The 20,423-nt window shown below is 37.8% G+C and overlaps 1 protein-coding gene across 1 annotated transcript in view; it reads left to right on the forward strand.

Moving 5' to 3' along the window:
- Positions 1-18,798, forward strand: part of LOC135684430 (uncharacterized) — a 44,615-nt gene extending 25,817 nt beyond the window's left edge. Inside the window, exons 11-19 of the mRNA XM_065199997.2 lie at positions 119-241; positions 704-820; positions 1,378-1,551; positions 2,077-2,262; positions 2,744-4,047; positions 4,463-4,592; positions 5,191-16,626; positions 16,799-16,963; positions 17,438-18,798. Coding sequence (XP_065056069.2) covers positions 119-241; positions 704-820; positions 1,378-1,551; positions 2,077-2,262; positions 2,744-4,047; positions 4,463-4,592; positions 5,191-16,626; positions 16,799-16,963; positions 17,438-18,018 — 14,216 coding nt within the window. The 3' untranslated portion in view covers positions 18,019-18,798. The remainder of the gene's footprint in view (positions 1-118; positions 242-703; positions 821-1,377; positions 1,552-2,076; positions 2,263-2,743; positions 4,048-4,462; positions 4,593-5,190; positions 16,627-16,798; positions 16,964-17,437) is intronic.
- Positions 18,799-20,423: the final 1,625 nt, after the last annotated feature.

Below are 20,423 nucleotides of genomic sequence, written 5' to 3' on the forward strand. Positions count from 1 at the left end.
AAACTTCTATGCGGATCTTTTCAATGTTTTTTTAATAGAAATGATACCTTTTACTATCATATTTACAACGTCACCAAAGCTTTGTTTGTAATAGTTTTGACTATCTTTTCGTCTGCAGACAGAGATGAATGCACAGAAAGGACGGCTTTATGCAGCCAAAAATGCTTCAATGCGTATGGCTCGTACAAATGTGGGTGTGACACTGGCTATCGACTTGACAATGATTTGAAAACCTGCGTAGGTGAGGCTTAAGACAAGAATAATTCAGATTTTATTTACTACACGATTACCCAATGCACCGGTAATATTTACAATTGCCATTTGATCGAGGTGCTTTCCAATGAATTTGTAAATCTACTCTCTGTTGCCAGCCCTTCCCTTCCTAGTCCAACCTCATCCTTGGCAAATGCTGCTTTTGTGTTGACATCATATGAGTCACATCTGCCTTCTACTTTGTTTGATGTGCAAATTTTTACAGACTTCTTACATACAAAGCGTTCAGAATTGAACTTGCTGCACAAACCTGCACGTTGTGAGACTTGAGTAAACAAAGTTGTCTTTTCTCTATAGCTATTTCTTATAATGACGTACATCGTAGAATAATCAGGAAAAATTTGGGCAAGCATCCATCTTCTAACTGTTTCATGAAGAAAACGATTTTTTCCTCGCTGTTCAACGTTTTTGGTGAAATCTTGTTTTTTAGATATTGACGAATGCCAGGAGAATAGATGCGAGCAGGTATGTGTGAATACCCCTGGCTCATTCAAGTGCTTTTGCAATCAAGGATACACATTGGATGTCGATGAAAAGTCCTGCATTCGTAAGTTGCATTAATTACATTTTTATGCACATTTATGCACCTTTGATACAATATCTGCAAGTTTTTAAAGAAATTTGTCACAAATTCCCGATCAACTGAACTACTTGCCTGCATCATATCTCTATGGTCTGCAAATATTATCATAATGAAAGCTGAATTATTCTTTTAACATCTTCAAAATGTTTTCTACATATTTTCTCGCATGCACAAGCGTTTTCTTTTGCTATTTTGCATGAAAAATTTGCTTTAAGTTGCAAAATGTTATAGCTTTTTTTCAACAAACATAATTTGAAAGAAATATCAAAGTATTATTGATAGATGGAAAAACAGCGTGTTTTGAACAATTTGCTATGTTTTAAATCCATCTCTAACTTTTCGTCCAGAACTATTTTGTTCCTTATAGTCTTATCGAGTAATCACTTATTTCCTAAATTCAATTAACAATTTGATTATTCAATATGATATACGACTGTCTAACAACATTCATGCTCTTCCAAACTGCATACTTTACAATGGCTGCAGATCTTAATTATCATTGCTTAAACGCCTTCCTGTAGCAAATCTCTGTGAGAGGATCCAACCCTTGTTCTTCGGCACTATCAACTGCGATGGATATACTGTTGAGAAAAAGTGCACATTTTCGTGTAATGAAGGATTTCATATTGACCACGACATCACAAGAGAATGTATGCCTAGTGGCCAATGGTCAATGCAACAGCCACACTGCATTCGTAAGTATATCTAATTGGTTTACGTCAATTTTTTTTTTATGGTATCAATTATTCAATAAGATACACGTGTTTTTAAAGTGATGGCATCAGCAGCTCATTCAGTTGAATTGGATGCTTTACCATAAACAAAATATAAACAATACTTTTAATATCATGATGATAATGGCCGATATAAACAATACTAGTGACATTGAGTTGAGTATTTAAAAATCTTAGGCCCTTTAGATTTTAGCAAGAGGAATCCCAATCGAGTATCTGTTTTTGTTTTAAAGCGATTCGATGTTTACTTTTGCGCTTATGAGCTAATAGCTTTTTGAATTTACTGTTATTCTTCGTAAGATTTCCTGGGCACCTTTCTGTTGCAGACTTACAAAAAACATGGACTCGCCAAACGTTTGATAAATCTAGTGTGTATAGCTGGAATTGCTCATCAGTGCCACTTGTCCTCAGTTTGTTTTTGTTTTATATTAAAATTCGCCTTTAAAAACAGAAATAACTAACAAACTGTTATCGTTTTTCTCACAGCAAATCCATGTAGGCCACCACTTCCTCCTCCGAATGGTAAACTCACATTGCCTTGTGACTTTAGCATCAATTCGACTTGTCCAGTGTCATGCTTGGAAGGTTACGTACTAAGAGGCCCGGATTTGATCACATGTCAAATCAGCGGTGGAGGTGCTGAATGGAACCTTGACAATGTCAAGTGTGAGGGTGAGTTTGCTGTAACTAAAGTATTTAGTTAGCGAGCCATATGTATAGGCCTTAATGATAAGATATCGCTACTTAAAAGTAGAATTCGATTTCCTGTTCAAGGAAATTGGTTCAAATCGCAGTTCACTTATTGGCTGTTGTTGACTAAGCGTTTTTAGTAAATCAGATATGCCTCCAGATTTCAGATAGTTAGTACTTGGTAAATACAGAATTGGTAAATGCTGGAATTTTTTCTCTCTTTATCTTTTATTGTCTCTTTCTTTTCTTTTCCATTGTTTTCTTACTTTGCTTCTCCTTGATGGTAGAATCTGTTTCATCAACTTGTTCTTTCTTAATCAAGGACAAATTTCATACCCCTGCATTCGTTTCTGACTCACCCCTTTGAAACAATTATTCCGAAAAACTAAATGGGGACCGTTTATTTCCCATCTCAGAGTAGGAAATCAAATTATTCTAAATAATGTTGACTGGTTTTTTGCAGAAATCCTTGTTTGCAAGCCAAACCCATGTCAGCATGGTGGAAAATGTAAGATTGTTAGTCCGACAACCTACGCTTGTAATTGTACCGGTACAGGGTACGAAGGGACTGATTGTAACATCGGAATCATAGATAAAGATGCTATTCCGAAGCTGGAACTAAACCAACCTGCCTCAATCGAAATCCGAGCTATGCCAGAGGAGAAAGTTACTATTACAATTCACGCTGAAGATTCCACAATAGAGGTTTCTCCCAAAGTTCTGACGTTGTCGAGCAGTTCGAAATCCGCTCGACTGTCGGTAAAAGGTAGTCAAACTGGATTGAAGTCAATATCGTACGAAATATCAAGCCAGGCTGTCTATAAGATACCAAAACCATCTCTTGTCCTGGTCTATGACCAAACAACTATAGAGGATAGTCGTGTCAGCAGCATATCCAGCCTGGTAACAAGTTGCTTTCCTATGCAAGTATTGTATAAAGACAGTACTAACTGCCCTAATACAAAGCTGTACTCGACATCAACCTGGTACAAAAGAATTACTGGTCTTCCATTCACTAACGGTATAGGACTTCTGAAGGTGGGCTCTGCTTCTTTCCCATTGTCCCTACCTGCTTCGGACCAAAGCCAGGTATTTCTCGATGCTTTGAAGCAGCTGGAATACCGTATATTGCCACAACGGTCACCGTGCCCTAGTAAGACTGTAAATGATGGTCATTTGCAATATATTGCAAAAATGGATATTTTTGCAAAAGATTTCGTCAAAGAATTCAATAAAATGTTGCCTTCTTGGTTTCAGTTTGAATTTCGAGGAAATACAAAAAAGTTCTCTGAAGAGATGATAAGAGCTAGTTTAGTAAGTGGTGATAAGATTAAAAGCAAAAAGCACTGCTCGTCTTTAGCAATTGATGAAAATGGCATATTTCTGACTTATCTCATTTATGAGGGGCTTACTTTAAAGATAAAAGAAGATCGTTTGTCAATAAACACAGATGAACCTTTATGTCTGGCTGTGGATATCTGTAGAGGTGAGCCCCATTTTCAGTTCCCTGGGCATTATGCGGGAAAACTCGCGAAACTACTAGCACTCAACGAGTTTAAAGCATATAAATGGGGGCTGAGTTTTAACGCAATTGGTTTTGGTACTACCAACAGTCAAGACACGCGCAAATGCATGAAAAATTCTGGAATCAGAAGCAGAAGAATGTTGTTTGGAAACGTAAAACTTGGTTACAAGAATCAGCATGGGATCAATGCGTTTGCAGCTGGTGAGATGGCCGTAGAATTAAAAGGGACAAACAACAAGGAAGTAAGTGTAAATTTATAAATTGGCTTTTTTCGTGGTACAGAATGACAATGATGGTAGCACTGAAAACATCTTGGAAGCGGGATTATAAGTCTTAATTCAGACCGTCCGTTCTTTGTGCATTTAGTGCACTCGGAGCATCTGTTTGAATAGTGTTATGTTTTATTTTTTCTGTGTCAATACATAATTTGGCACTCATTTTGTCCTAAATATTTTTGCAAGGCTTCTTTCATGATGTTTTATTTTGCAGCTTCCCCTGGTTCTATTTTCTTCCCACTCACCCTTATCGATTCCCCCTCATTCCTACACTCGAAAAGTATTTCTTCTGCTCGTTATGTATTATATTACTGCCTGTGTTATGTTTTTTATCTGATGCCATACCTCATTTTAAACTGCATTCTATTTTATTTATACTTAGGTATTAGATTCATCAACTACTTGCGTTGATGGACACACGCTCTTTGAAAGTCCTACTTGGAAGTCAACTAATTTGGGCAGGAAGTATCAAGAAAAGGAAACGCCTACAAATATTGTAAAAATCACAGTCTGTAAGCAATTATATGGTTCTTTTGTTATTTTGGATCTTTTTTTTGCTAATATAGAGTAAATAGAATAACTGAAAACGTTTTATATAACAATGAAGAATGTTGTTATTTTGGAGCAATGAAATTATTTATAGCTGTAAATATTGTTAAAATCTTGGGGGCAATGGTCGATTCAACATGAAAACTGAAGAAATTCACAATTTAATTAACGAGGTACATGCAAGAAAATCCCCATAACCATAGAACCTATACATAATGCTGTTAAATTTTATTCAGCAACATGCTTAACAAGAATTAGTTGCACGGATCATAATGTTTAGTTGCAGAAGAAAAAGATATGGGCTTCTTGAAGATAATGCCATAGTTATTTGCGTTTTGAAAGTAGGATAATCTAGATATTTTGCATCTTTCCTTTGACTAGCAACAAAGTTTGGCTATCTAGAGATCTTCTGACTATTTCCCTGTGCGTTCCTTGACAACTGGCTAACAAACTTATAGTTGAACTTTAAAATAAAACGAGAAAATTTACATCCTTTCACTTTGTACAAAAGCAAATTTAGATATTTGCATGAAAATCCTTCAACTGTTGTTTTCTTCTTAGCTGATCCCAAGCCTAAAAGAAGCGTTCTGTCATTTCTTCATAAAGAAGGAGGAGTTTTCAAGATCAAATCGGGACTACGATCCTCAGTTGAGAAAACATCAAGTGAAATAAAATTTGATCTCAATTATAAGGTAGTGGAAAAGTCATCATCGGTCGTAGAAGGAAGCAACTTCGATCGGTATACGAGTCTCCAAAGCCTAAGTTTTGCTGCAATGGACGTGGAGGCAGGGTTTGATATGATGTTTTTGTCAGATCATTTAACACAGAAGTTGGAAGTTGCTCGAAAAGAGTTGAGATCGATGTCAGAAATGTTGAATGCAGATCTAGATATGCTTATTGCACAAATAAGCGATTCGAAATTGGTATTGTCAAAAGTAAAGCTGTATTACGATAAAGCCAAACTGATGTACGGCAAAATCGAAGCTTTTATGAATTTGGCCAAGAATTCGATTGACTCAGAAACAAAAGATCTGATTCTGCCTGCTTTAGATACTTGGAAAGCCACTCTTGAGGAGCTCAGGACAGCAGTAAAAGAACCAGAGAAAGTGAAGGAATTCGATGGGGTTTTAGTGGGTTTTATAGGAAGCATGTGCTTGTTTAAACCTTGTATAGAGGAGACGCTAATAACAATGCGACATTTATCTGTGGAAACACCTTGGTCCGAGTACTGTTATGATCCGTCAAAAAGTTCTTTGCAAATGTGGGAAACTACAGCAAAACTACTTTCAAACAGAGACATAGGGAAGTTCTTTTCATTTACTTCGGATGATAGGTTCCGTCTCTGCCTTAGCATTCATGACGTAAAAAAGGGTGAATTTTCTGGAAGACTTAAATTATTGGGAGATTCAATTAAGAGAAAATTCAGTTATAGCCAAGGAGTGATCGGCATGCCCAATTTCGAGCTGAAATTGGCTGGCAAATACCCATTCCGCATGAACGCTACGATGAAGACGAGTTATGAAAGATGGGATATGCTTTCACTGAGGACCTATGGATATGCCAGTTCTGGATCGAAGATAATCGAAGAATTTCAAAATGCCATGAACAAGTTCGTGTGGGAGAAATTCGAGCGTGCTAAGTCTAGAAAACGACTGCTGAACACAAAGCTGCAGTCACTGCTTGGGGAAAAAGGTGAGATTCTTGGCCAAATGAATAGCAACAAGGAAATATTAGAAGAAACAGAGAACAGCTTGGTAGAAGCAAGAAGAAGGTATGAAAATAACAGCAATATTCATAAGGAAATGCAGCAGATTTTCCGTTCAAAGTACAGTGACTTTGTTCGTATGAGGAAAAAGCTAGATAGTGTCTGCAAGATCAAAACTTGTCCTTACAAATGCTTGAGACTTCCACGTTGCAAGGTATGTCAAACGGAATTACACGCATCAAAGACTGTCCTTAACTGCACAGAAGAACTTGAAGACAGGTCATATGCTTACAAAAGTAGCATCAAGGGTACATGCTCACACGTCGTTGAAGATCGCCGATTAAAGTACACAGGGAACTGCAAAAGACCTGACACCGAAATAAACGAAGCAAAACGTATTGTCAAATTACTTAAGGAAAAGATTGACAAGAAACAAGAATTAACTTTGGAAGATGCATGGAGACTGGAACTAGTTAACAAGAAGCAGGGGCAAGAGCTGCGTGCATCCATAATCAAAGCAAACTTTTTCAAAAGTTTTCCAGATAAACTGAAGGAAGGATGGCTTTCTGATCAGGATTTCAAACTTTTGCGCAAGTACACAAATGAGACATTTGAGAAAACAATGAGAGAGAATCACAAAAAAGTGAAACTGTCGCATTTCCTTCAAGAGTTGGATGCGAAATCAGAAAGGGGGTATCAGGTAACAAAGGAGGATATTGCACAGGTCAGAAAGTACAATTCTACTTTGGCTGATATACTTGAGAACACTGGGAAGCTTAAAGGTGTTGCTGAAAAGTTGAAAACTGGTAAGCAACTAAGTGAAAAGGAACTTGCCTTGCTGAAGAAGGTGAAGCCAAAGGTTTATGAAGACATTCAACTCAAAAGAGCAGAGCAAGAAGAGAAGCGGGAAATATTCAACCGAATTAAAAGAAAACTACGAAAAGGGAATCTTAATTCTACAGACTTAGATGATTTGAAAAAAATCGACCCCAAAGCTGCTGCCAAGATTGAAGAAGGCTTGAAAAAGCAATTAAGAAGCAAAGTCAATGAAATGAAGTCGAAGCTTTCCAACATAAGCAATGTCATCTCATCTGGGAAAAAAAGTAGACAGTTTACCATTTTGAGCAAAAAGCTCAAAGGCCTTTCTAAGGGGGTGAAACCTTTCGACAAAAATCACCTGAAAAAGCTCCAAGAAAGAATTAAAAAGACTACTGCTAGCAATGGTTCAGTCTTTGAAAAGATTTTGCAGCGGCTGGATCTTGATTTAGAGATTCAAAATATCACCGGGAGGTCAAATGATTTTGATAGAAGTCTTAAAGAGTTTTTTTCGACTCTTGGAAGGTTTGACATGATCAAGATTCTTATGCAGAGTGAAAAGATCTTTTTAGGGAGTCTAGAAGATCTTCAATTGTGGTTCCAAACTTCTGCAAACTTTGTTAAAAGTCTTTGTCAAAAATGCGGCATAAACTGCAATCACAAGAACACCTTAAAAAAAGTTCTTGATGAGATAAGAACATCTGTAGGGGGTTTCGAAAGAAAGTTTTGCATTGGTACAAATAAGATTGCAGCATTGGGGCGAGTGTGTGACGTTGCTAAATTAGTAACAAACTTTGCAAAGAGGTACGATATCATGAAACTCAGAGACTGTGTCGAAATCAATGAAAAATTACTAAAAAATCTTTTAAGGATTTCAGAAGAGCTGCGCAGTTTAAGAAGATCAAATTCAGTTGTATTCGAAAATTTGTGGAAAAGAAGCAGAGTGGTGCGTGACATTAAACAGTTTTATGAAGCAGTTACCAATGGCATTAAAGCTGCCTTGAAAGTTCGGTCCATGAAGACTGAATTTCTTTCACCTGCTTATTCAACCATAACAAACGCGATTTCTAAAATTGCAAGAACAGGAGATTATAACCTTAGGCAAACAGAGTATTTAGTGGCCAAAGAGACAATGATCGCTTTCACTAATGCTACCAGGCTCATTCCTGTGGAAAAACGGGGAGTTTCAACAGTCAGAATTGCTATACCCAATAACAAAAAGAAGCGACTTGTACAAAATTTCAACTTGATGATTAATAAATTGCGGGTGACTATTTTGGGCCTTTGCTCAAGCCAAAAGGGAAAGTCGATGCTGGAAAAGGAAAGTCAGCGATTAAAGGATGTTATTGCTAATGCTAAAAAAACCTTCAAAGAAATGTTGGATGCAAAGGATATTTCTGACCTGGTTACGTCATTGCAGAAGGTTGGAGCAGTTTTAGAACATGCCCTGTTTTTAAGTGATAGGCTATGGTCTAGTAGCTCTAAGTGTACTCACACTGCCCAGTCGCCTTTAGATGACCTGGACAAGTTTTTGAATGATGCAAGAGAACTAGGAGTCAAAAGTGTAAAGGAATTAACTGAGAGCATTAACAAGAAATTCAATGAGATTGGAGATGGGATAAAAGCCCCAATCGGCAAGCTTGTTGATCTGGTAGAAAAACTTGCTGAAAGTACCCCCATGATTGATTTCTCTGTCATCGTAACTATGGATCACAAATCTGCAAAAATGATCATGGAATCGTTTAAAAAGTACCTTGAAATGATTATTGATATTTTTGAAAAATTTGGAGAAGTGGCTAAGAAATGCAATAGTTGCACTCTTGAGGAAGTTTTTGGCTCAAGCAGTATTGGTTCTATTGCTGCAGTGCTTGACAAGAAACTCAAACAAATATCTCAGAAACTACATCCCTTTATTAGTGACAAAAAGTTTTCACTATCTGGGGCAGCAATGATATTTTCATCGTTAGAACAAATTAGAGCAGATCTTCAGAGAATCTACAAAAGTGCTACTGGAGATGCTAAAAGTTCTTTTGAAAATATCATCAGAACAGTAAAAACGGCTAAAGAAGGGATTGATGTCTTTATGAAAGGACAAAAGGAATTTATGCTAACAACGGCTGGCATCAAAAACCGAGATATATCCATAATTGTGAAGGAACTATCAAATATCAAAGAGTCGACCCAAGCTTTGTACAGTAAGGCTAAAGACCCAAAGATCGAAGCTCTTTTTATTCAAGCAAAAGGTCTCATTTCAATGGTCCCAACAGCGAAATCGAGGCTAGGAGATTTCAAAAAAGGCTCTGTTAGCCAATTGATTACTACGTTGGAAAAAACTACAGAGCTGGCAAAGGATATAACGAGTAAAATCCAAAGTTTGTATCGCTCTACGTCGGCAGAAAATATCAAATACATAGAAGAAAGTTGGCTGCCAAGTGTTGTCAGCAGCTTAGATAAAATAGAGGAAGCAAAACAAAGTCTCGTTGAATATGTAGTAGGTCTGTTGAAAAAGTCTGGAATACTGACGAGCGAAAACACATCTGAAAATGAATCCCTAATTAAACAAGTACGAGGGAGAAAGTATTCCTCTATGTTCAATGGCATCCAACGCCTTTCAAGAGCAGGAAAGATAAGAAAAGCAGAAAGAATATCAAGAAAATCAAGAAAAGATGAAAATTTAATGAAAAGAGTTTCATTTTTCTGGCTTTCTTTGTATGATAAAATAGTAGGTAAAATTGACGATGCTCAAGCACGAATTTTGAAGCTTAGAGAAAAGTTCTACCAGAAGCTAGCTGTTTATAAAGACATAAAAAATGCAGTGAAAGAAATTAAAAAGGGTTCGATATCAGATATTGGAAAGCTAAAAGATTCCATCGACGGACTTGTTGATTCGATTGATCAGTACGACCTGAAAAAGATGCTTCTTGCTGAACCAAAAGTTCTGAAGAACAAGTTGGGAGAAGTGAAGCAAGTATTTGAATTGACAAGGAGAGTCCTAACAAGAGCAGACGACGTAATACGAAACTGCGCTTCGTGTTCCGTTGAAACAACACTTGGCTACAGATATGTCAAGCAGCTAGCTGCCAAAGTAGAGAAGGTGTTCTTACGCTCATATGCATACATAGAAGACTTCACGGAGAAATTTTCAGAAGCTACCACAGATTTGCAGGGTTTGGGAGACGCAGTTAAGTCACTTAGGAACCGTTTCCAAGCTGTTTCTAAAGGAAATGGTTCTGCATCAAATTATTTGTCTGGTTTGGCATCAGCGTTCGAGCATTCGAAAGAGGATTTGGACAATCTCTTTGACAGTACAGGAAATTTTTCTAGCATTTTGCTGGGAAAAGATGTTGATTTGCAAATTTTACGTGCAGGTTTTAACGGTATAACAACCCAGCTTGGAGCGGTTGTTAAAAGGTCTTCGGTTGTTGCCAACAATATTGAAGATACTTATAAGGAACTGAAGAAGCTTGGAGAATTAGTGAACATGAACAAGGCAAAAATAGACAAATTAAAATCAGGTCCACTAGAAACTCGAATATCTATAGCAAAGGATATATCGGAAGGGGTGAAAGCAACAATTCATGTGTTACCGAAAATTCTTGCATCATCAAGCAAAACATTGAAATCTGCTGGAATCGATAGTGCATGGGTTGATGGACTGGGAACGAAACTTTTGAAAACTGTCGGAACTTTAGAAAAGGTGTGGTCAAAGACAGAGACTGTTTTAGCCACTGCAGATATTTTTGTTAAAGGCAAACAGAATATTAGCAAAGAGCTGCTGCCGGTTAAAGAGAGTTTAAAGAATTTTAAAAATGCTCCTTGGAATAGTAAAATTGCAGCAGGCAAAGATCTTGCCAGTCGTGTTAGTGGATTAATGGACACAGCCCTTGATGTTATAGTTGAATCTTCCACCGCTTTAAACACAACAATGACAAAAGAAGGGTTATTGTCCACGTTGCAAGATTTCGCTAGCCATGCAAACATTGCCAGAGTTACAAATTTAGCCAAACAATCGCTGGATCGGTTAAATAAGCTTCAAACTGGTCCAATTAGCCAGATTGGGAAACTTACTGACTCTGTTGACGAGTATTTTGAGAGATTGCGAGATTTTGACATCAGAAATGCTCTGCTTAGTGACCCAGCAAGTTTAAAAGAAAAGATAGGTGAATTCCAATATCTAGCCGACAGTGCAGGAGACATTCTCAACGACATAGCCAATATTACCGGACTATGCAAAGGCTGTTCGATTGACTCTGTTCTTGGTCAAGGATTCTTAAAGAAAATTTCTAATGATTTAACAACAACTTTTGATAGTCTTCATGAAAAGGCCAAAAGTTTGGTGCAACGAGTGAAGATTGGAAAAAAGGGTGTGTTAGATTTTATCAAAACCTCAAAGGAAGTATCCCAGAGTTTCAAGAATATCTTTAAGAACGGGAAAGTCACTCCAAGAACCTTTGAAAGGGCAGCCAATGAGCTGAGAAAATCTGCCTTAAACCTGCAGTCCCTGAAAGATTCTTCACGTGAAATATTTTCATCCATTCTCAATGACGAAAATGATATCATGAAGCTTCAAAACACTTTTGAAAAAGTTGTCGGTACTGTTTCTCAGCAAATGAAAAAAGCTGGTGTGTTATCCGAGAAAATAGAAGATGCATACGAGACAGCGGAATACTTGAAGACGATTTCGCATCAGATCTCGAAAAAATTTGATGATTTTGGTCAAGGACCGATTGAGCTCAAGACTGATCTTGCACGCAAAATGTTGACTGGGGTGCAAGATGTTCTAAAAAGTGTTCCTGTCTTCTTAAAGCAATCAGCAAACGTCACCTCTCATGTCGGTGCAGACTCCAACTGGATGGTTGCATTGAGCAATGATATAATGGGATTTCAGGAGCAGCTTGAGACCGTTTTCACAAAAAGTGACAGAGTATTGGAAGCTGCAGGCATTATAGGTACCAAAGTTGGCAACATAACGGAATCCTCCAAGGAACTCAAGAAAGATCTTGAGAGTTTTCTTGATCTCCCTACTGCTGAGAAATTCACAAACTTCAACAAGCTAACAGCTAAGTTCGACTCTATTTTCAATGAAAGTATAGCAGCAACAAAGCTTTTTGAATCAGCTGTGGCAGATGTGACTGGAACTAATCTAAATGTGAGCAAAGGCTTAAGTGGTATTGGTAGCAGCCTGTCCGGTTTAATGAAGAACGTCAGTAAGGGGGTTGAACTGGTCGAGGGAGTGTATAATGATATTACAGATACAGTGAAGATAATCGAAACAGGGCCAGTAGCTAAAGTAGGTGCTTTAAAGGACTCAATTGAAGAATTTGTTGATTCAATCAAGAGCCACAATTTAGCTGAAATTCTAGTGCAGTCTCCGCGATTTGCTAAAGATAAAATCAATGATATCAGAGACATTATGCAGCATTCTGGAGAGGTTCTTAAAAACGTGGATAGCCTGATAAAGAAACACTGCCCAAAGTGTGACGTGAATGCTCTTTTAGGGAAGGATTTTCAAGGCAAGATCTCAAATGGGTTAAAAAAGGGCTTCGAAAGAATTACTAGAAATGTCACAACGTTTTTGAACAAGTTGGAGCAAGGAGGTCAAAGTCTTTCAGAGATAACAAACGCTGTCGCAGGGATCGAGAAACAAGCACAGAATCTCAGAGATATAAGCTTTGATGGTGATGGATTGAGAAAGGCATCAAATATTTTAAGTTCCACTTCATCATTGATAACAGAAATCGGAAAGAGTGGCACAGAATTGGCAAATGTTATCTTCGCTAAAGACAAAGACCTTCAGACATTGACTGGAAAATTCGAGGGATTTGTAACTTTTGTCGGTGGATTCGTAAACAGCACTGGGAAGTATATTGATAAGATTAGTAGCGCTGCAGGCAAAGTTGACGAAATAAAAAAGACGTTCAGCCAAGTTAAACATGGATTCGATGCTGTAAGCGATGGACCTCTTGAAATGCGTGTAGATGCAGTGAAAAAAATTGCTAATGGATTGGTCGACCTCACATCTGAGATTCCAGAATTTTTAGAAAACGTTCCGTTAGGGGGTAACATTGCTAATTTTATGCGTGGATTCGGCATACAAGTCCGTGATATAGCAAACGGTGTGACAACTATAATTAATAACACGAAATCAGTGATAGATGACGTAACTCACACAGTCGATTCGATCAGTAGCATTGGAAATACTGCCGGCCAAATTAGCAATAGCTTCAATCGAATATTGAACAGCCCGTTTGCAGGAAAAATTGCTGCTGTGAAAGACATGGTTGGTCAAGTAAAGAAACTAACAGGAGATGTTAATTCTGCAGCAAGTAATGTTTCAGGCGTGGTTAAAAAGTTAACAGGGAAGACCATTCTATCGTCGCCTTTATTTGGCAGTACTACCGATCAAATATTGAGTGAAATTTCTAGTGCAGCAGATCTTGTTTTTGATCGGTACCAAAAGTTTGACTCTCTAACAAAGGCAGTAAACAGTGCATTCGAGAGCCTTTCCTCTGATCCTGTGAATTTTGCCCTCAATGACTTACCTAAGCTGTTCAGCCAAGCCGATGGTTTTCTCTCGACTTTGATTAATGACACCAAAGGCATTGCTTCTAAACTTGGGTTTAGACTTGATGGGTTGAGCTTGGACCCTAAGCTTGTGTCGTCTGCTAAGGAATTCTATTCCTTCTCAAAAAGCACACTTGGTACTATCCAGAATGGAATGCAACTCTTCAAGGATTTCGATAATCTTTTCCGTAGTAAAGATTTTGTTGATGGGATGCAAAATTTTCAGCGGTTGATTAAAACTGGAGGGGATTTCATTGGAAATTTGGATGATTTAGGACAAAGACTATTTGGGGAAGGATGGAAAGACATGAAGTTAGATTTTCAAGATGGGCTCAAAAAAATTGAAGATTCTATCGGAATCAACCTGAAAGAAACCGGTAGCATGCTGAATACGGGACTGGAGGTTGCTGGTGACGTCATAGGAATAGTAACTGATGTTAAGAAGTTACTGGATTTAAAAGAACTGAATCTTGATACTGGGTTGAAAGCAGTTGATTCAGTGTTAAAGATTACAGAGAAAAGTATAAATTTGTTGAATAAACTTGGAGCCGGGATAAGTACAAAAGCAATGGAGAGTATTGCAAATAAATTCAACACTTTAATGGCAATATACCAGATTGGCAAAGGTGTTTATGACTTCATAAAGTGGGTTAACGAAGCTTGTGATATAACTTATAAATCGGAGATCAATAAAAAAGAATTGAGATATGTATGTCTTAGAGGAAAGATTTCAATTGAAACAGTGAAAGTCCCTATTATGCGTTGCAAAAATGCAACTAGAAATGTGACGAGGGGATACGGGGTTGCAAAGGCTTGTTGTGATGGCAAAGAATGTGTGTATATCCAAAGCAGCAAATGTCTAAGCGATAATGCCCGTTGTATGCAGCAACGTGACAGTCAATTAGATAGTGCAACCGGAAATGGACAACTGAAAGAGGCATATCGTAAATTTGAACAGGCAAGGCAGTTGATGGAGACGGCAGAACTAGACATGAAAGCTCTAGAAAGACTGAAGAGGAGATATCAAATTGCTTACAATATATCGATAGCTGATCTCCGAATGAACACATTGCGTACATCAGAGGCAAGGCGAAGACAGGCATTGCTTTCTAAATCTTTAACCAGCCTGAAGAGAGTAGTCAACCAGGCCTCAAAAGAATCTAGAATCAGATTTATCAAAGCTGAATTCAATTTATTGCTACATAGTCCTGATCTTGATAGAATTCCATTGAAGTTGGAGCTACAGAATCATTTAGGTTCCACCGAGACTGTTAGTTTCATGATGGATTTCAAGAATGTCCAACAGTCGATAAAGCTGATAACAGATAGTTTGGTTAGAAAGCTGGTAAATCTCATCTTTAGGAAACGAAGAGCCGTTATGAATGACAAACAATCGACTGAATTTGACCAGGCTGTAAAATGTACGGAATTTCAAGATGGGATGTCCTTCTTGCGTACTATGCTGCAAAATCTGATGACAAATGTGAAAGTGCTTACAAGAAGCACTAAACCCTACAGTCGTCTGCGAAGAACTAAACATTTGAAGGTTTCCAAAACACCTTTGCAGGCCAGACGTCAGCTAATTAAAGAGGGACTTCTTTGGCAGTCAACTACCGCTAGTTCTTTGAAAGAACTTGTTGAAAACTGGCAAAGCGATGTTCAAGAGCAGATTATGCGAGCGTATGGAGAGCAATGCTTTGACTTAGGAGACTGTCTTGCTGTATGGGTTGCTGAAATATCATCAAAACTTGATCCTGGCTTTAGGAATAGTAAAAATTTTCTTGAAGATTTGATTAAGTTGTCTAGAAAAGTGGTGAATATTTCGAAAACCCGCCGTCTTATTACACAGGTAAAGAGAAAGATATCGAAGTCCTTGCAGCTCGCAATTAGTCTTCAGGAATCTGCTTCCTTTTGCCGTGGTCCCCCCGTCCTACAAAAGAGGTTTGCAACCTCTGTTACTGCTTATTTGGGAGAGGAGCTGCTACTTTCATGCAAAGTACATACTAGCACGGATGTGTCCTATCTCTGGTACTTGAATGAAACTGTTTTGCCAGCATTTAACGAAGAAGAATTAAAGATCACGAGCATCGGATATGAGAGTGAGGGCTCCTATCATTGCGAGGCTACTAACGATGCTGGGACATTGGTTACTAACAAAGTTTTGGTCTCTGTCAGGAGGCGATTTTCATTCTTAGAACACCCTCAAAGCATTGCAATACCAAGGGACAATCCACGCCCTGTGCTTCTGTCTTGCAACACTACGGCAAGTGAAACTGCCTTGCATACCTGGTGGCATCAGACATTCTCCGGACGTATTCGAAAACTCAGCTTTTCTTCGCAGATTCTTACCGTCAATGCAGCTCTTATGAGTACAAATGGTATATACTGGTGTGAAGTGAACAATGGGCATATGAAACTGCGCAGTAAAAAGGCTGTGGTGACTTTGGTAAGGAGCAGTAGGAGGAATTATGGGGTTAGGCTGATATTGAAAGGAGACGTTCGTGGCTCGGGCTGCGAAGTTAAAGGCAATACTAAATTAATTGAAAAAAGAATGAAAGCAGCTTTGGTAAACGGTGCTCAGATTCAGGACTATCGCGCAACTGTTTTCGTGAAACACATGTGGCATAATCTTAAAAAAGAAAACGGAAGTTTAGCTGTTGACTTGGTCTTTCAGGCAAATGGGCATAACAAAGACAGGGACTTGAACTTGGTTGTCAAAAACTCAGAGGTTCAGTATAAAATTCAAAAGATTGTTAATAGATTTTTGTACGAGACAGACGATGATATATTGCGATTGGAGATGGGCAGCTGCAGTTATGTCATCCGGAAGTCCGACACGGTTGTCACCTGGGATCCACAGGAACTCACGTGCCCCCAAGGAATGGGACAGAGTGAAAACAACTTGCGATGTGGTAGGTGCTTGATTTTGGCACTTCGCTAATGATATTCGCTAATTTTCTATAGTTGACTTGTAACTGTTTACAAGGTTACACTTGAAATAGAATAAATAGAATAATTATCTCAAAATTCATACATTCATTTAATCATTTCGTTGTTATATTATTCGAAGCTCTTTTTTTGTAGAATCTTGCATGCCTGGCTACTTTCAAGATGTTTTCAGCGCTTGCAATGAGTGTCCTCGTGGGACATACCAACCACGATTTGGTGCGATGCATTGTATACCCTGTGGCAACGGACTTCTAACCGCACATTCCGGTAGCATTGATCATACCGCGTGCATATCATCAGGTAAGTTTTATCTGTGAAACTAGCGATTTTTGGCTTCATCTCTAGAGGAACAAGAACTTTTCGTCCTTCGTTTTGATCAACCCTATCATGGTTTCTTGTGTTACCGTGACCCGTTAGAATTTCTAATCATTTAATTTGTATATTGACAAATCATCTCCTGTGAACCATAAATACATTAATTTTGTATAGACGTTATTGTGTAGACATAAGGAGTTCGTTTTTCTCTTTGACCCCAGTGGCTTTTCCTCATAGGCACGCGGTACTGATTGGATAACTAAACCGGTCATATGCTTGTGTTTTTCTGATTGGCCTATTTCGATCAACACCTGGGTATATAATTTCCATCTTGTTCTTTTGGAACCTTATTCTGACGTTTTATACTCTGCGGAGTGTCAGACGAAAAGCCATATCATACAGGGTTTATAAATCATGTACGATGAAGTTGCTAATTTCATACACCTTCTTGACTTCTAGACTTCAAGTGCTATGAACGAGTTAACATGTTAATCGCATTGGATACAACTGAAACGCCGTCGAAGCAAAGTGAATCATACATAAAGGACTTCCTGAAATTCTTATCAAGTCACTTTCTGCATAAAAATAGCCGAGTGAAAATTTCACTTGCAACATTTGGTGCATCAATCAACTTGCTGGCATCATTTGATGGATACAGTACACACTCAGACGTGGTTGCTGCTGCTTTAAAAGTTGAATTTGAAGGAACACAAAGACGAACAGATTTAATGCTGGACCTTGCATTTGGACATTTCGAAGAAGAAGTGGCAGAGGATGACTATAAGAGGGTTTTGCTTGTTATTTCAAGAGGTGCTGCACAACCATACTCTGCTCGAACTGAGGAGCAGGTGGAAAAATTAAGGAGCATCGGGGTTGAACTTTTTTATATGACCGCAGAACATTTGGCTTCTAAAGAAGAGGCTGTGAAAATATCTTCATTTCCAAAACATGATCATATACTCAGCCTTGCTCAGTTTGATGAAATTGTCAGGTCATCCACATTCGTGGCAAACTCTTTATGTAACAACAACAGTAGTTGAGGACGACAAGTTTCCCGTAATAAATTTATAGCTATTTCCAAGGAAACGAAAGCAGCTTAAAGGCTTAGATAAATTTTTCAATAGTAGTTAATAAAGTTCTTTTAAAGATGCAGTTTGTGGCAAACCGGGATTAAAGCAATCATTAAGGATTTAGTTTGTTACTAAAATTTGCAGACTTACCTTGTTTATACTTCGTACCTAAATACTCAGTATGCAATCATGCCTTTGGCCCACGTATTTGCTTCTATCACAGCAGTACTCAATGAAAATCTTACACACAAGACATTGCTATTGCTTCTACGGATGCTTAAATGCAAGCGGGTCATGCTTGACAGAAAAAAGGACCAAAATGAATATATGTCTCCAGTACAGCTTTTCTTGCTAAATTTAATACAATATTAGGCAAAACCAGATAGGGCACTATTTAAACAACATATGTATTTTAGGTATTTGTAGCAAGACTTTCCCAAGTAATTGAAATTTTATAGTACAGTGAACTCCGATTATGTAGTTTTAAAAGTCGTTTCTGTTATTGAAATGTTACTGTACACGGAGATTAATTGATCAATTAGATATTTATAAATGACTGTTACCGTTTTAGCAGAGTAACAAAAAGCTTAGTCGATTTCTAGACCAGGAACCGTGCAGTTTTTTTCTTAGGAACTTTTTCTCACAAAATAAATATAATGGCAATTTAGCCGGAACTTAGCTTAACCTCCTAAAACAGTGCCTTTTGTATTGAATTAATAGAATTTGCTTCTATGAGTTTTATTTACGAAATTTGTTATCCTATCTTTGTTTCTATTCTTGTAAAGCTTTCGTTACATCTATTTCATTTTCATTTACTTAAGCATGGTAGCCCATTCAACAATATTTGTCTATAAAGGAATATGCATCTTAAGTAATAAAAAACTGAATCAAAATGAAATACACAGATCTAAAAATTATAAAGTACACTACCCAACTCCTTCTAGCTTTATCTTACCCTACCTACGCAATTTTTGATACCCTTTATGTTTCATTTCTATTTCTCTAAACATAACGAATCTATTTACAGCATTTATATAATTATTAGAATCAAAAGAATGATATTAATGCAAAAAATTTAAAGGGTAGGTTTCGAATCCTAGCAGAGAAGATTTTTGTTTTTTAAGATTTATAGATGTTTCATTGACTGTTTTCCAGCCTAGATTCTGAATCAGGTTTTGCTAGGGGCATTGAAACTGCTATTCGCTACGTTATGATGCTCCTCGGCTATGAAGCTTCTTACAGCTCTGTTTTGTAGCTCCTGAAGGTTCAACAATACTAATATAAAATTTGTTCTGGGAATTTAAAGAATTTTAGAGACATTCAAGCACAAACTTACTCTAGTACCTTCAAGTGCTTTATGCTTATTCTTGGTACAAATTAACATTCCCTGTGTCTTTGCTACATCTTGTGATAATTTATTACCACGTGGCCAGGAATCCAACTCCCTTAGGATATTATTAATAGGCTCATTTAGGTCCTTTAAATTAAGGTGGCGAGTTTCTTACTGCGCAGAGAGGACTATCGGTATAGACTAAGAAGGAGTGGTCTGAGACATGAGCCTTGTTGAGCATCAACTTCTATTTTCTGTGAGTTTGTACAGTTAACACCTACAAAGCTGTTTCTTGTTAGACAGGTTGGACTGAAACCAAGAGAAATTATTGTCGGCAACGAAGCGCATGATTGACTGTACCAGAATCCTTTCTAAGGCCAACAAAACTGAGTTGATCATATGGCCCTTGTCTACTCTATCGTGCCATTATTTATCTATTGTCGAAAATAAAGATCTAGATCCTGACTGTCCACTAGAAAGAAACACAGTTCAATCTAAACATTTGCATAGCCGGTTGAATACAAGCCTTTCAAACAACCTTGAACAGGCAGCACAGATATTGGTCGGTAATTTGATTGGATGGATTTGTCTCCATCTTGGACCAACTCTCACAGCTTTCAAAGAATCATCGAATCTAGTATTGAATATCAGTTAGATTGACTTTGCTACATAACGCAATGCATGTTTCAAAACGAGATTTTCAGATGGCCTGTAAGAGGCCTGGAAGATTGTGGGAAACGCTTCTTGAAAAGTAAATTTTGAATTTTGCCTGAATTTTGAAATCATGCTATGGGCAGCTCAGATCTGCAAAATACAATGCTAAGTTTTCATTTGTGCTTTCTCTCATTAAGCTGCTATAATACCTCTAGACAGCCTTCGTTGGCTTCTTCCAATATTCAAAGCACCGCCATCTCCCTTAAAGTTGTTTTTCAGCAAATTTCATTCTCCAGCATTGGATATGTGACCCATGTAGCCAGACTACTACTACAACAAGCAAAGGCTCAATAAGCAGTCAGCAGGAACAACGCAAAAAGACGACTAGGAA

Source organism: Rhopilema esculentum, chromosome 10, assembly GCF_057945365.1.
Source record: "Rhopilema esculentum isolate cy_ngs chromosome 10, ASM5794536v1, whole genome shotgun sequence".
Lineage (NCBI taxonomy): Eukaryota > Metazoa > Cnidaria > Scyphozoa > Rhizostomeae > Rhizostomatidae > Rhopilema > Rhopilema esculentum.